The sequence below is a fragment of the Astatotilapia calliptera genome, chromosome 14 (assembly GCF_964374335.1).
Source record: "Astatotilapia calliptera chromosome 14, fAstCal68.1, whole genome shotgun sequence".
Taxonomy (NCBI): domain Eukaryota; kingdom Metazoa; phylum Chordata; class Actinopteri; order Cichliformes; family Cichlidae; genus Astatotilapia; species Astatotilapia calliptera.
This window is the reverse complement of record NC_137435.1, coordinates 8,938,544-8,953,498: the sequence shown is the minus strand read 5'-3', so window position 1 is coordinate 8,953,498 and position 14,955 is coordinate 8,938,544. Positions and strand designations below refer to the sequence as shown.

Here is a 14,955-nt window from a genome sequence, read left to right as displayed (position 1 = left end):
CATCATGACATGTTTTTCACAGGTTTTCTACTTTAAATAGTATGATTAGTTACATAGTCATTACACAGAGGTACCATAGTATTGTCATTAGCCAACTACACTTGTTTTTTTAATATCCTCACAGATCACTAGATGGTGCTTCATCTCCTATTTGGAAATAAACCAGTTTTCTTCTAACCACAGAATCTCTCAATCATGAGAGAGAACCGGAAATATCAGTGCTGAGTGCTAAATTATTAACAGTGGTGAAGCTCTCAAATGTACCAACAGCCTGTAGTTTTACTGCATCAGTTTCAGTGATCAATAGTGTAAAACCATACAGGTTTCTCTTCCATTTAGGTCAAGGTTGGCAAAAGGTATACTGGGCTTAACAGCTAATTAAAAATGACTTTTAATAACCTCTTACAAAGAGTCGTGGATGTAAGAGTTTTATTACTAGAGCAGTCATACTAAAGCACTAACATTCAAACAGTTGTTCTTTTCTGTAGTTCTTCAAGGCAGACCTCATTTTACAAGTCGATTCACAGTTAAATCTACAACATGTCATATTTATAGTTGTGATGAGAAGAAAACATATATGGGTAAAAAAGCCACTTGATTTATCTTAAAATGAATGACTGTTCAACTCAACTGTTCTTGGTCTTTGGTTAAAATAACAATTACAAAAATGGCCAAAACTACTTTAAAAGGTTTTTTTTATAAGAAGAGCTCCAAATGTAAGAATTTATAGTTCATAACAAAAACAGAATTAGCATTATTTGTCATATATGAGAAAGAAAAATATGCCTTTAGTGTTTTTTTTTCCTCTAACACGTCACACAGTCTGTGAGAAAAGGAAACATATTGAGGACAGCTGTGCAACACTATTCCATAGAAGAAGGACTGTATAAACAAGTAGAGAAAAGGTAAACTATTTACTAAATTCTTTTCTCCAAGCACAAACAAGATTTAAGCAATTAGGTTTGGTTTAGTTTATTAAGATCCTCATTAGCTAAAGCAGCTACTCTTCCTGGGGTCACGGGTCTTTAAACTTTAACAGTGCACTATTACAATCTCCACACAGATGTATAACATCATAATAAAAGCATAAGAGTTAACTGTTTTATAACATTTAGAGAGGTTTTTTAAAAAAGAAATCTCATCAATATTAATTGGCAATAATTAAAATCATGAAATGACCTGGTTGAGCCTGGTCTTTTAAACCCAGAAATCCCATTTCCTATTTTAGCAACTATCTTGATATGTTCTGTCCAGGATAATTTACTAAGATTATACACAGTACAATGGTCTCATGAACTTGGTCAACAAACACACCATTAATAGAAACCTTTAAATTTCGAGTTTTTCAAATAGAAAGGTTAGAACCAAGTATAATGCTATTTGATTTACAGACATTCAAAATCACTTTATTGCTCCTTTTCCACTTAACATTTAACTCTTTCTTAGTGGTAACTAATATATATATTGATGAATAATTTGGATACATAGAAATAATAGCCTTATTAAGGATGACTGTTATGCCATTAGGAAAGATAACATACAACAATGGGCCAAGACATCTTTCTTGGGCCATTACACACTTAAAACCCTGACATCTAAGTATGTCCTATTTCCTGTTACTTAAACAACTCCGTCCTTAATAATACAGAGAGAAGCTGGATGGCTTCTATTCTACTGCTGACTCCAGGCACATGTGGCTAGGCCTACAACACATCGCAGACTACACAAGCACTACCAGCATCACCAGCTCCATAGACAGCGTGTCCAATGACCTCAATACCTTCTACACCTGTTTTGAGACCTCCAGTTATAACACAGAGAGGAAACATACACATAGGACCACCTGCCCCTCATCACCTCGCCTAACAATCTCATGAGCTCAGGTACACACAGCAGTGAGGAAGCTCAACCCCCATAAGGCAGCAGGACTCTCAGAGCATGCCAGCGAGTTAGCTGATGTTCTCTTCTTCATCTTCAACCTTTCCCTCGGCCAGTGTGTCAGGATTAGTGATGGAACTTTAGCCAGCATTACTACAAATATAGGTATTCCACAGTAAAGTAACTAAGTAACATTTTATTTCTATAGCACCTTTCAAGATAAAATCAAAAAGTGTTTCAGAGAGAAGCTAAAACATAAAAACAGAAATCAGCCAAAAGCGAATTTACACATTCCTCACCCTTGCTGAAGATACTGTACCATTGAACCATTCATTCTCAAATGTAAAATCAAGATGTGTCTCTGATTATCTGAGAAAAATTTAGTTTTAGCTGATTTCTAATAAGAAATAAGTTACGTATTCTATTTCTAGAATATGTTTCTATTTCTACAGTATTTATGGGTCCTATCATTAATCCTTTTCTCAGTAGTTTAGAAGGCCCTGACATAGACCAAACACACAGAAATGTCATTGCTTACCAAAAGACAACCAAACAACTGGAGGACTTCTAACTGAAGAGAGGCACATGTGGTAGCAAGACAAGATAACACTTACATTAGCATTTGATTTTATTTATTCAGAGCAATTTAAATACATGTGACAAGTTACTAAACTGAAGAGTTATCACATATTTCTAGAACGCCTTTAACCTTGCAAGCAGTGTTATGAAAATGTAAATCATACTGAAAGAACTGGAAGAAGTACACCTAAATCAACACATGAAGAAATTTGTATAGAGCCCCTTTTAAATATAACTTCAAACAGATTTTTTCTTAAAAAAAGAAGATTAAACTGGCAATCTGCATATGATATGACATTTTAACAAAATATTTAAAAAAAGAATCATTGCACACACTGGCACACTGGCCATCACACAGTTGCCTAGGAACTCCAGGTGGGGATGAAACAGCATGTAAAACTCTTTTGAAAAAAAAAAAAAACCATCACTTTTATCACTGACGATGTTGCTTAGTGAACGCTGGGCAATACCACCCTGCTATACCTAGTTTAAAAGCTGGTTGACTGCAATCGTAAAACTGTTTAAATAAATGGGTCAAAGTTATAGCTTTAACAGCTAAGCACCCACAAAAACATACAAATGAAGTGCTTACATTATTGTGGATCAACTGAAAGTTATTGCAAAATAAGTTAAACTATAAATTAAGTTAAATGTAGTTCACTAGTCCGCAACACTGCCTGCAAGGTTACAACAGTTACTACAGGACCAAATCTAGATTACATCATCTAGATTACATCGTCTGCTACAACTGCAAAAATAAGAAAAAAGCTTTCCCTTACACCTCCCAGTGTAGGAGAGAAGATGCTTGTGTACTTGATAGAATGATTAAATTTCAAATTACCTCCAGTACTGAATACAATATCAGTGTTAAAACTGTTGATTATTTCTTTCGTACAAATAACTGGATAAGATACAGTATTTTTGCATAGCATAGTAAGTAGGCAATAAAAGAGTAGAAGATAGGCAGTGGGTTGTAAGGATTCTTTGGAATGAATTGCTCAGTTTAAAACATAAATTAGTAATATGTTTGGCAATTGCTTGAGCATCAAGTCGGCACTGACGCCTGTCCTCACCACATATTTTTGTGGTTGTATGCATGTCATATAATTTGTGATTGTCTAATACCATTATACACTGGATAGAATTCATGATTAAGCAGAATAGGTAATTTACTACAGTACAGTTTATCACAAGCAAACTTATTTCAATAAACTATTTTAAGTTTTACTTGCTGGCAGATTAATTGTTATATTTTGTCGGCCCATCCTTATCAAGTTCTTTGCAAGAAGGTTTAATGTCCTTGAATTCCTTCTCATCAGTCTGTGAAACGTCCACAATTATGTCCTCAGTCTGATGTTTTCCTTGCATTTCTTCATCAGTACCCAACATTTCTTCCTCTGGCAATGAACATATTTCATCACATTTCAGAGAAGGGAGTTTTTTCCTTTTGTGAAGGGATCCAGGGTTTGAATCTTCTTTGGCAGCCTCTTTTTGAGTCTGTCCTGCAGTAGACAAAATAACTGAACCACTGGTTTGGCTATTAAAGCAAGCAGACCTGGTGATTTTGGCAGGTTGTAGGGTGGTGTTGGTAGTGTTGGTAGTGGCAGTGAACATATCAAAGATGTCCTGGTTCTGTTGAGACTCATCAGTAGGGAATTTAGGAGAATATTTGAATGGATTTCCAGGGTAAGCCAAGGTGGTACTTGCAATATTACCTGCTAGCCCAGGTTTACCTTTCATCATTCCCAGAACTTCAAAGCGAAAGCTGGAGATATCCTGTTTGAGCTCCTATCAATTATTGGGAATCTGAGATTAAACAGTGGAAAAAATATATGGAAAACATAATACAACTGGGTACTTAAGCTTAAATGATAAAGAATTTTATGCTACCTTGAAATTTTCCTCTGTCAACCCCTGCTCTGTCTTGGCATCTCTAATCATTGCAGCCACATATCGTTTCATGAGGTTCTTCAAAACCTCCTAAAACACATTATTTTTAAACAAGCAAAGAGTTATGTTTACATTTAACCATTTACATTCAATCAAAATAGGATAGTAAAAAAACAACAAAAATAATAAACAATACAGTGCAATATAATACAAATTATTACCTGATACTCATGGCTTAATTTTACATTTTCAGCTGCACGTCTCTGCAATTACAAGAAAAACAAAAGGCTCATTAAGACAGCACCGGGTTATTTCCATTTTCACTGATTAGGTGATTTTTTTTTCTTACTTGCCCTTTTTCAATAGGTAATCGTTTGACACACATTAACATGGATGAATTCATTTTCGAAGCCACTTAGAGGCTGTAATAGTAGACAGGGTATAAACAGGCATGCATGAAAATGTATAACATGCAGTGGTGACAGTACAGGTCAGAGAAAATCTCTGGAAACACTTTACCCCCAAAGTTTCAAAGGTTTCAAGACGTTTTGTGCTTGGTCTCCTAAACAAATGTGTTTTTATCCATCCAATTAGATAATAAACTGACTTTGGACTGGGTATTAAATTGAATGGAGATGGCAAAGTTCCCCCTTCTTCAAAATAGCTCATCCATAATTTTGTTCGTGCAAATTTCCACTCTATGTCTGCATGATCCTGAAAAGAAACACAAACAATTCATAGAGCAGATTAGGCAGATTATTTTGATAACTCTAATAATCTAACTCTAAAATAAATAATTGTGTAATCTTTAGTTTGCTACTTACAGCAATGTGCTGGTATGAGTTGTTCATCATTGCAATTAGCATGTTTAGAAGCACTACCAGGGAGATGATATTATAGGTGCCAAACATGGTAGAGCCGACAAATTCTGTGAATGTATGGTCCGGCTCCACGTTCGTCACGTACAGGTTAATCAGCCCAAAGATAGACCAAAATAATGACTGCAGTGTTTCGAATAGCCTAAAAAGAACACAACCATACATCACAGCATGCACTGTTGGAAAAACAAACATATTAATCAAGTCAGATTTTCAGGGGTAATTTATGTAAGAATTTCAACTTGCGTGGAGAAAGCGTTGTTTTGCTGATTACAGCGGATGCCCTTGCAAGTCCCATTATTTGTTTCATAGTAAAAATAGAGCTGGTTGAGGCCATTGGCAAATGCTAGCAGCACTAGACAGTAGATGAAGAGAAATTTAAGTATGTCCAGAAGCATGCGGCCCAATGAAATCTGTAAAGGCCCCAAATGGGAGTTGGCAGTGAAAAGACTGATGAGACGCAAGGAGCTGAAAATGTTGGCGATGGAAAACAATGCCTCTGCCACCAATGTTGGGTGCCACGTTTCCCAGGTGTCTCTCAACTGGCACTTTGCACTATACTGTTGAAAAAAAAAAGAACAATAGTCAAACATGCTCAATATTGATAGCACACAATGTCAATTTTTCCGGCATGATGGTTACTCCAGCACAAAGTAATAAATAAAACAGACAGACAGATAGAAGCCTTTAATATAAATTACCTTAATATAGGCAACAATCTTCAGTGAAATTGTTGCAAGATACAAAGAGTTCATTATGAAATCCATCAGGTTCCACCAGTCATCTATGTAGTCCTCAAAACCACTATCCCACATCTGTTTGATCTCAGCCCATAAAAAGCCTTCAAGGAATGAAAATAAGACGTGTCATTGTTGTATTTTTGCTCAGGTATTTGTCCCGAGGCAAACACACATGAGACGCAATGAATGAAATCATGTGACAAACCTCTGCTTAGACTACAGTGTTCATGTACACAGGAGTGCAGTCTAAAAAAGAGTCTGCAATATGTGTGTGTATTATTACCAAGCACCCAGGGCAGGATTATCCATTCCACAATGGTGGGTGGTGGGCCCTGACGGTGTTCCAACCGATCATCACTCTGTAGATGCTGCGAGGCCAAGAAGAGCAGGAAGAGGAAGGTCAGGTAGGAAGCAGTGTGACAGATGAACTTGATGAAAGGCTTACGGATGAATAAGCCATAGCGGCTCTTTGGAGCGATCAGGTAGAAGATGGATAACAGTGGAAACGCAAAGCCAATGAAGATACAAGTGATGAGCTTTACTGCCCAGTGACGCCTCCTCCAGCCTGGGAATTCATCATACCAGCGAGACGCCAGCAGCTGCTGGCAGTTGGGCTGAGCAACAAACTAGGAGACAAAGAGAGAGACAAATAAAGATTACAGATGTTTACATGAAATAAATTGTTTTTTATTTACCCATCTGTCTCTCAGGTCCAACCAAAAACTGACTAAACAGAAAAAACGGTAATTAATGGTACACAAAAGATGTGCACGTTTTTTGCCACAAAAGATCAAGAACTGCAAAACGACTAGAAACATTCATTCAAAACAAAGAGTTTCAAAAAGGTATTTCTAAAGTGATGTTCAACGCTCTGTTAAGAAATGATTGCCAAATCTTTTCCCCATGCACATTTTCTCTGCTCTATGAGATTTGATATAAAAGTCTGTTGGACATCTGCAGATGGTGATGGAATTCAATTTCAGTGTAACCCAGTTATGGCTAAATGGATCCCAATTATGGTACTAAAAAGCATTTTGTTGCGGGTGATGAGGTCATCTATCAGTGCAGAATCTGCCTTTTCAAAGTTTCCTTCAGTAACTGTCCTGGACAGATTTGAACTTACATAAAATGACTGGAGGCAAATGGTGACATCTGGAAGGAACAGATTGTGTATGGGGATATTTTTTGAAGGTGAAAATGACCCTACACAGATCTCACGCTAGACTCCTACATCAATTAGTGTTCTTACTTCTATTTCACAATATATTGCAAATTGCATCATACAGAACATTGATATTCACTCTACTATCTAAAAATTCACAGATAACACTACCACTATTTTTAATAGTTACTGAGAATCCAAAATTCAAAATCAGTTAAATATATTTTGTACTTTTTAAACACTTAACACTTTGGATTTGGAGTTTGAGCTCAGGTTTAGAGGAAAATGTGCAAAAGCAGAGTGAGCACAGCAAGTAGCAAGAAAAGAAACCTCCAGAGAAATCTCCGAAGAATACAAGAAAGAAGACTTTCATGATCCTAATATTGCTGACATCAAACAAGTTCTAGTTTGTGTAGTCCAATTAATATTTAAGTGAATTTTATTTTTTAAACCCTTGAATCACATGGCTCTGTGTCTGTCTTTTTAATCTGAATTGTTATGATAATTGCTATTATTGTTATTAATAAAGAATGATATTCTACACTCATGAGCCACTCTATTAGGTCCATGTGTACAACATGTTACAACAAAGATTTCTAATGATGGCAAACATGGCAACAACTCATGGCATGCAGACATGGCCAGAACAACTTGCTGAGGTTCAAATGCACACAAGAATTAGAAATGATTTAAGTGACGTTGAATATTACATGGCTGTAGGTGTCAGACAGGGTGGTCTGAGAAAACTCCTGATCTACTGGGATTTTCCCACACAGACTCTTCTACTGTGCACAGAGACTGATGCAAAAACAAAAAAAAGCTAAATATCCAGTAAGAAGCAATTTTCTGATACAGTTGGCTGAGGAGAATGGCCAAATGGCTTTGAAGTGATAGACTAGACACGGTATGGTCAGAATCTGGCATAAGCAACATGAAACCATAGCTTTTCAACAGTCCAGGTTAGTGATAGTGATGTATGGTGTGGGCGATCAGCATTTAAACACCACAGTGTACTTCAGTGTTGTTGCTGACCATGTTCATCCCTTTATGACCACAGTGTACCCATTTTTTGACGATTCCTTCCATCAGGATAACTCTGCATGTCACAAAGTTAAAATCAAGTCACCAGAATATTGGAAAAATGTTACCTTGTCTCATGACAAGGTATCATAATACAAAATAATACAGAGACCCCCTATGAGCAATAAACAGTGAAAGCAAAAACTACCTTTTAACAGGAAGAAACCTCGGGCAGAACCAGGTTCCAGAGGGAGACACCATGGTTGGGGGTAATGGGAACAGTTTTCTATAAGGCCCATTAAATATAATGCTAATGCTTTTTTTTTTTTTAATGTGCTGATGTAGAATTTACAAATAATCACATAAGCTGAAAATCAAATGTCAAAAATGTTTTTAAAAAAAGAAAGAAAAAATCTTTTTCTTTTTCTTACCAAGATCATTGTTCTCACTTCAGGCTCACTGGAGTTCATTTAGGCCAAATGATTAGATAAACAAAATTAGTAGGAAGGCCTGTCTAAAGCCTTTTCCATGGAGATAAATTGTAGCACACAGAACTGTTGGCAGTCATACTGATCTTTCTTATTCATGTCACCAACTGTGTCATCAAAATACTCTTAAAGCCTCAATTCTAAGACTACATGGGTGGTATGAGCCATTAACTCTGCAAATACTATACAACTGCTGTACACAAACAAGACCCAAAAGTTCCACACAGCCTCTTTAATGAGTGGAATAAATGAAAGACACCCGCTGAGTGCACGCAATGTGTACTTTATATTCCAGTCTGTTATCCAGGAAACACCAAAACAAACAAAGCAATCCTGAATTTGTAACAGTGTAAGTCGAGTTAAACCATATACCAGAAATAGCTGCACGAGAAAACATGAATGCCAGGTGGATTGAACATTAACTGGTGTTTACTCTAACAGCTTCCTGATATAAACGCCGTGTGATGCACCGATGTGACAATAGCACTGGTCACTGTCAGGTGAATTCACAGGGAGCGGGTGGGGTCAGGTGACCTGCCTCTGCCTCTATACATGCTCTACAGAGACACCACCCGTAGCAAAACAAAACAGAGTCTGAGGGTGACTGGATTCTCCCAACACTATTCGCCGTTTAGGTGTGAAAAAAAGACCTGACACCAAAAGCACCACCTTTTAAAAACTTGTTGTCACCTGCTCTGTGTTAGGTTGATATTCATGCAATGTACCGTTATACTCCAATATAAATTAAATATACATATAATTATGAATGACACAGATCTTTGTGTGAATGCCAAGGTATCTAATTATTAGTAGGTTTTCTTTCATTTGCAGCAAATAATACAAAACTAGTATGCAATTGATAAATATCCAGAGAATATGTTAAAAGACACTAAACGGTCCCCACCCAGTTTAAAATATTATGAGTTTGTATTTCAGGGAAATGGCCATTACTTCTCCCATCATTATCCTCAATTATCCAATTATCATGGGATTCTCTAAGAGGGTTACTGTAATGCATCGCTAAGAGCCAGCCTGGCAATTACATATTGCTCTAAACTCCCACAGGACATCTCCACCCAGGCCATTTACAGCTCATCTTGGCGCATTTCTTGTCATCTTCAAACAGGTTGATTCTTATTACTTGTTGCCAATCTGCATGTGCACTGGTGTAGACAAATTCCTGTATTCATGTCTTTTTCACCTTAAATATATCCAGAAAAACCTTTTTGTTCCAGTGTGACAAAGACCACATCAAAATCAAATAAAAGCTCACCTCTTTCTGGGAATATTTGATAGCCAGTTTCAGTCGGGCAAGCTCATTAATGTTCTCATCCAGCAATGGGTTGATGTTGTCACGGTAATTGAGGATTACTTCCAGCTCTCTGGAACTACGAGTCTGGTCCAAGAGGTCCTTTGCAAATTGTTTACATGTACGGGACAGCTCTTCATACTCTGATTTAAATTCGTTCTCCACCGTGCTGAGCTCCTTCAGCTCCCAGCTAAGCTGAAATGCCGTGAGGAAAGGATCCTCACTTGAGAGGGCAATGAGTGACGGGCTGGCAAGGGCCTTGTAGATGTTTAGACGAGAACGGGAGTGACGCAGGACATCCACGTCTGAACTGGACACACACTCCATACAGTTGCAACGTATAGCGTGTGGCTGGGGTATAGAAACCCCTCGCTGCAAGAGCAGTTTGATGATCTCATAGTTGTTAGTTTGAGCTGCCAGGATGATCGGAGTAATGTCTGGGGTGAAGTCTGAAAACTGTTTGTCCAGCAGAGCCGATGGAACCTTTTGAAGAAACCAACAGAGCAACACACAAATGAATAGACATAAAATAACGCATTTATGGTACACAAACATTTTATCACAAAAGTACAATGCTTTTAAACCTCTTGCAGGAACTGAAACAACTCTTTGACTGGATCTAATTTCATTTGTCTTCAGTCTCTAACCATCTTGTCTAACAGCAAGCACACAACTAATGGCTTGTGGTTCAGCTGGCCTCAAAGTGGCTTCCTGGTTGGAAGCAACACCCTGTTTTTCCCTTTTCACAGAATACATAGAGAGAAGCAAGCAGTACTGGAAGACCTCATTTACAAAGATGTCAAGAAGCTGAACACAAGCGGGGCCTTTCTCAAAGAGTCTGATAAACAGACTGTGGAGAATGGCTAATTTGTTGTAAAAGCTGTAGCAGAAAGGCCCACGGAAGTAGGGGTTCGGTAACTTATGAGAGAAGATAATAGCTTTATTCCCTAAATCATCCAGTCGTAGCTAGAATACAAAGGCAAAGAACACACTTATTTGCATCTTATCTCTTTCAGAGTCAGACTAGAAAATAAAATGATTTTTCTCACTGCTCCTACTTAAACATATGAGGAGTTTATATACAAATATTTAACAACATATTTCTGTATACAAATATAACCATATAATAATTAGTAGCTTGTAGTAAGACATTGAGACACTTCTGCTCAAATGTAACCTTGCCACAACATGTCTTTATACAAATACATTACAAAATATAATATAACATAATTTACATTAACCACATGAGGCTCGCAGATTTTCCCAATGCCAGGCTGAACAAATAAATTAATGAAAAAAAAAAATCAGTATATTCAAAGGTCAGCAATAACTGCAAATCAGATGGTACCTGCTTTTCCCCACGTGGCTTCTTGTGGTTGAGCAGCAGCTCAACGGCCCCCACTACCTCTTTACGGATGGCATGTAGCAGGGCATCACCCACGTGTACATTATAGCTGAGGAGCAGCTCAATAATCTCCAGGTTCTCGTTTTCAATAGCAATGAGCAGAGCTGTGCGTCCCAGGGGGTCCACACAGTTGATATTGATCCTGAAGTAGATCTCAGCCTCTTCCAGAGCTTGCTTCACGCTGGCGTAGTCCCCCTTCTCTACAGCCCCCAGGTAGGCCCGCTCCAGAGCAGAGAGCTCCGATTCTGCCCGCACGATCCGCAGAGGGATGCGGTCCCTGTACGTGGAGCTGTCAGCTTTCTTATAGTACAGCTGAGACATTGCTGCCCAAACTGTCTCAGTCTTCACGGAGAATGACTGAAAAATAAAGACAAGAAAAAATACCAAGTCAACTACTGACAAAGACTGACCGTGTTATACTTCTATACACGAAAAAGACACATTTCTGCTCACATGACACATTTTGAGATGCCAGTGCGTAACCAAAAACAAATCAAACAAATTAAAAAAACAAATAAAAATACGTATGTTTGCCTTTAAAACATTGTAAAATATATAATTAATCACCCATACTAACACAACGAATAACAATAACATATCATCGTCATCTAAACGATGATTAAAGTTGTTTTTCGCTTAAAAATGCACGAAAACAAGCGACTAAAATCCTTTAGTTTTCGTTTAAAGTACCCTAATACTTGTTTAACTGTGGCTTTAATAATGCACGAAGGAATACAAACTTTACCTCCTGATGTTTTCCAGTTGTAAATCACATGAATCAGTCGACGAAGCTCCGCGCACAGCTGCAGTCGGAAAGGGAAGCTGCGTGCTCTGATTGTTTTTAATCTCTGAAGTCTCCACCAAAGAGTCTGCAACTTAATGGCATGTCAGGTCCCCTGCCCACCCCTTTCCTTCAATTTACCGCATATTTCTCTGTAAAATACACGTAAGAAAACAGTACGTGACGTTCATCCAGGCGCAATTTCTATACACGGTAACTTTCTTTGTAGATTTAAGGACATTAACAGTGGTGTAACAGGTGTCGGGGATAATGCTAAATAAACGAAGGAACAAAACGAGGAATAACGTTGCCTAGAAAACAAAAATCACTAGTCTCCTAAGGGCGGGATTAAAATCATACAAAATAAATAAACTAAAAAAAATAATAACAGTTAAAATTTGTTTATGTGAGCTATACTCTCACACGAACAAATTGTAACTGTTATTATTAGATAACGGCCAAATCATTAGATAAACATTGCTACTCGTTTGGACCCTCTTTTGCCTTCAGAATTGCCTCCCGCAGAGATTTTGTTTTTGGTAGCTGTGGCGACCATTTGAGCAGCGTGAATTGATTGTCATGTGCAAGAAACCAGTTTTAGATGAATTGAGCTTTGTGACTATAGGCGCCTTATCCTACTGGAATTAATCTTCAGAATACGAGTACACTGTGATCATAAATGGATCGATATGGAAAGCAACAACACTAAAGTAGGCTGTGGTTTTTAAATACTGACAATCCCCCACACCACTACACCACCACCACTAGCCTGAACAGTTGGGGGAAAAAAAGGCACAATGGATCCATGCTTTCATATTGCTTGTGCCAAATTTAAGACTACCATGTAGTTTTGTTGGAGAAATCAAAAGTCATCAAACCACACAATATTGTTAGGGGTTGGTAAAAACGATCGCCTCAATTTCCTGCTCTTAGCCGACAGAAGTGACAGCCACTGTGGTTTTCTGCTGCTGTAACCCGTCTGCTAATGATGTTTCCTGGAAACCACAAGGAATAGATATACATCACTGCGGAGCAGATACCAAAGATCTTTGATTTGCCTGGAATTACCAAGTCATGCAAAATTTGCCCTTTAGTAACATCACACATTTACTTTAAAAAGCAGAGATTTGGATCTGTGCAACACCCTAGCCTCCCACTTTCATCTTTGTAGACTCAAGGGTTTTACAGACATCCAGCAACCACAGACTACTATAAGAGCGTCTTTTTTTGTATTGCAAAGTTTTTGGTTATTTAATAAATGTTCACAAGAATCTACTTTACTAGTAAAAATTGCTGTTCAAGAGATCTTGTAAATTCTCTTTATCCCTGATATCCACTGGGCTGTTAAAGGATTGCTGTTTGAGTTATGTGAACAACAGCCAATTGATGTAAGATGGTTAATATGAGTCTTTAGCTGGCTAATGCAAACACAGAAGTGGCTTAAAAAATTCTTTCAAAACCACCTTTTCTTCCACAGCCATCGTCGGTGCTTCCTCCTTTGAAATACAGCTATGTGGGATGACTTTGCACGAGGTACTTCTGTACTTTTGTGAGGTGCATACTTGTAAATTCCTTTTACTCGTCTTTTTTCAGCCTTTTGGTTTTGCTCCGAAGGTATATTCCTGACATTAATCAGTTGCAGGCATCGTGAGAGGACAGTCTTGAGATGATGGACTTCATCAAGTGATGTTCTATGAATCATGCACTCACATTTAGTATTTCCTCCTTTTCTTTGTAGTTGTTGCAACTTGCATGTGTAAGAGTGTTGTGTGATTTTAACAGATACTGTATGTGTGTGAGAGAACACCGTGTATGATCTGTCAAATTTCCCCTGCTTTGGAATATCTCACTTACAGGACTTGTGATCACTGTTATTGTTATAACTCCAGCTGTTATTACATTGCACCTGCAAGAAATCTGCAAAACAGCCTGCTGTTTTGTGCATTTACTAATGCAATTATAACAGTGCAAAGAAAGATTTATTACAGTATATGCAGATGGTGTAGCTTTCCTTTTTGCGTCCTGTTGCTCTCAAGTAATAAAGAGTGTGGCTGGGGCCGCAGGTGTACAGTTTTTACTGCAAGCAGTCTGTGTAGCATGATTTCCAACACTAATGATCAAATATAACCAGGATACAGTTAGACAAAAACAATTTCCGGTTAACTTGCTTGCCATAATAACGTCCTGTATGATCAGCTCATGTCCCATATTTTATTATAATGCACTTTTGGTGGAGATTAGCTGACAGAGAGGGCTGATGCATGGATGCAAGCTGGCCTTCTTTATATTACATCCCTTTATATCCTACAAGCAAACTGTAATGCACTTATATATATATGTTGTTTTGGTACATTTTATTTAAGACAAACTGAGACAGAGGAAGGTGGTTTGCACTGTAGTGTCACAGCAAGAAGGTTCTGAGTTCGAATCTACTTTGCTGGCTATGGTCTGTTTGAGTGGAGTTTGTCTGTATGGGTTCCTTCTGCTTAATCTGGCTTTCTCCCAGAGTCCAAAGACATGCTTGTTAGGTTAACTGGTGATTCTAAATTGGCTCTAGATGTGCATGGTTATCTCTCTCCCTGCGTCAGTCCTGCAACGGACTAGGAACAGCATACCCTGCCTATTACCCTTTGGCAGCTGGTATAGGCTCCAGACCAACCATGACTCTGAAATTGGATAAGTGGAAGAAAATAGATGGGTGGAAGATAAGATTATTGTCTCCCATAGGAGAAAAACATCCTGGAGCAGGCAACTGCTGCATTGAAAATCAGACAACAAAAATCAAGACAAAAACCTAAAATGGGCGAACTTTTAGTAAATACAGA

At 38.0% G+C, this 14,955-nt stretch overlaps 1 protein-coding gene across 8 annotated transcripts; it reads right to left on the bottom strand.

The window, feature by feature from the left end:
* Positions 1-2,488: 2,488 nt before the first annotated feature.
* Positions 2,489-12,521, bottom strand: trpc4b (transient receptor potential cation channel, subfamily C, member 4b). 8 transcript variants are annotated; one of them, XM_026193549.2, is made up of 11 exons: positions 12,095-12,521; positions 11,293-11,706; positions 9,909-10,427; positions 6,249-6,591; positions 5,927-6,066; positions 5,472-5,785; positions 5,172-5,367; positions 4,867-5,061; positions 4,569-4,610; positions 4,348-4,437; positions 2,489-4,245 (listed from the first exon to the last, which is right to left on the bottom strand). In XM_026193549.2, the coding sequence occupies exons 2-11, from the start codon at positions 11,668-11,670 to the stop codon at positions 3,697-3,699; spliced, it is 2,766 nt and encodes a 921-aa protein (XP_026049334.1). In that variant the 5' UTR covers positions 11,671-11,706; positions 12,095-12,521; the 3' UTR covers positions 2,489-3,696. The 8 variants fall into 8 exon arrangements, 5 of the variants coding, with proteins under 5 accessions (XP_026049334.1, XP_080144644.1, XP_080144645.1 ...); XM_080288518.1 differs by lacking the exon at positions 12,095-12,521 and having other exon boundaries at positions 2,489-3,959; positions 4,173-4,245; positions 11,293-12,088; XM_080288519.1 differs by lacking the exon at positions 12,095-12,521 and having other exon boundaries at positions 2,489-3,959; positions 4,191-4,245; positions 11,293-12,088.
* Between the last annotated feature and the right edge of the window lie 2,434 nt (positions 12,522-14,955).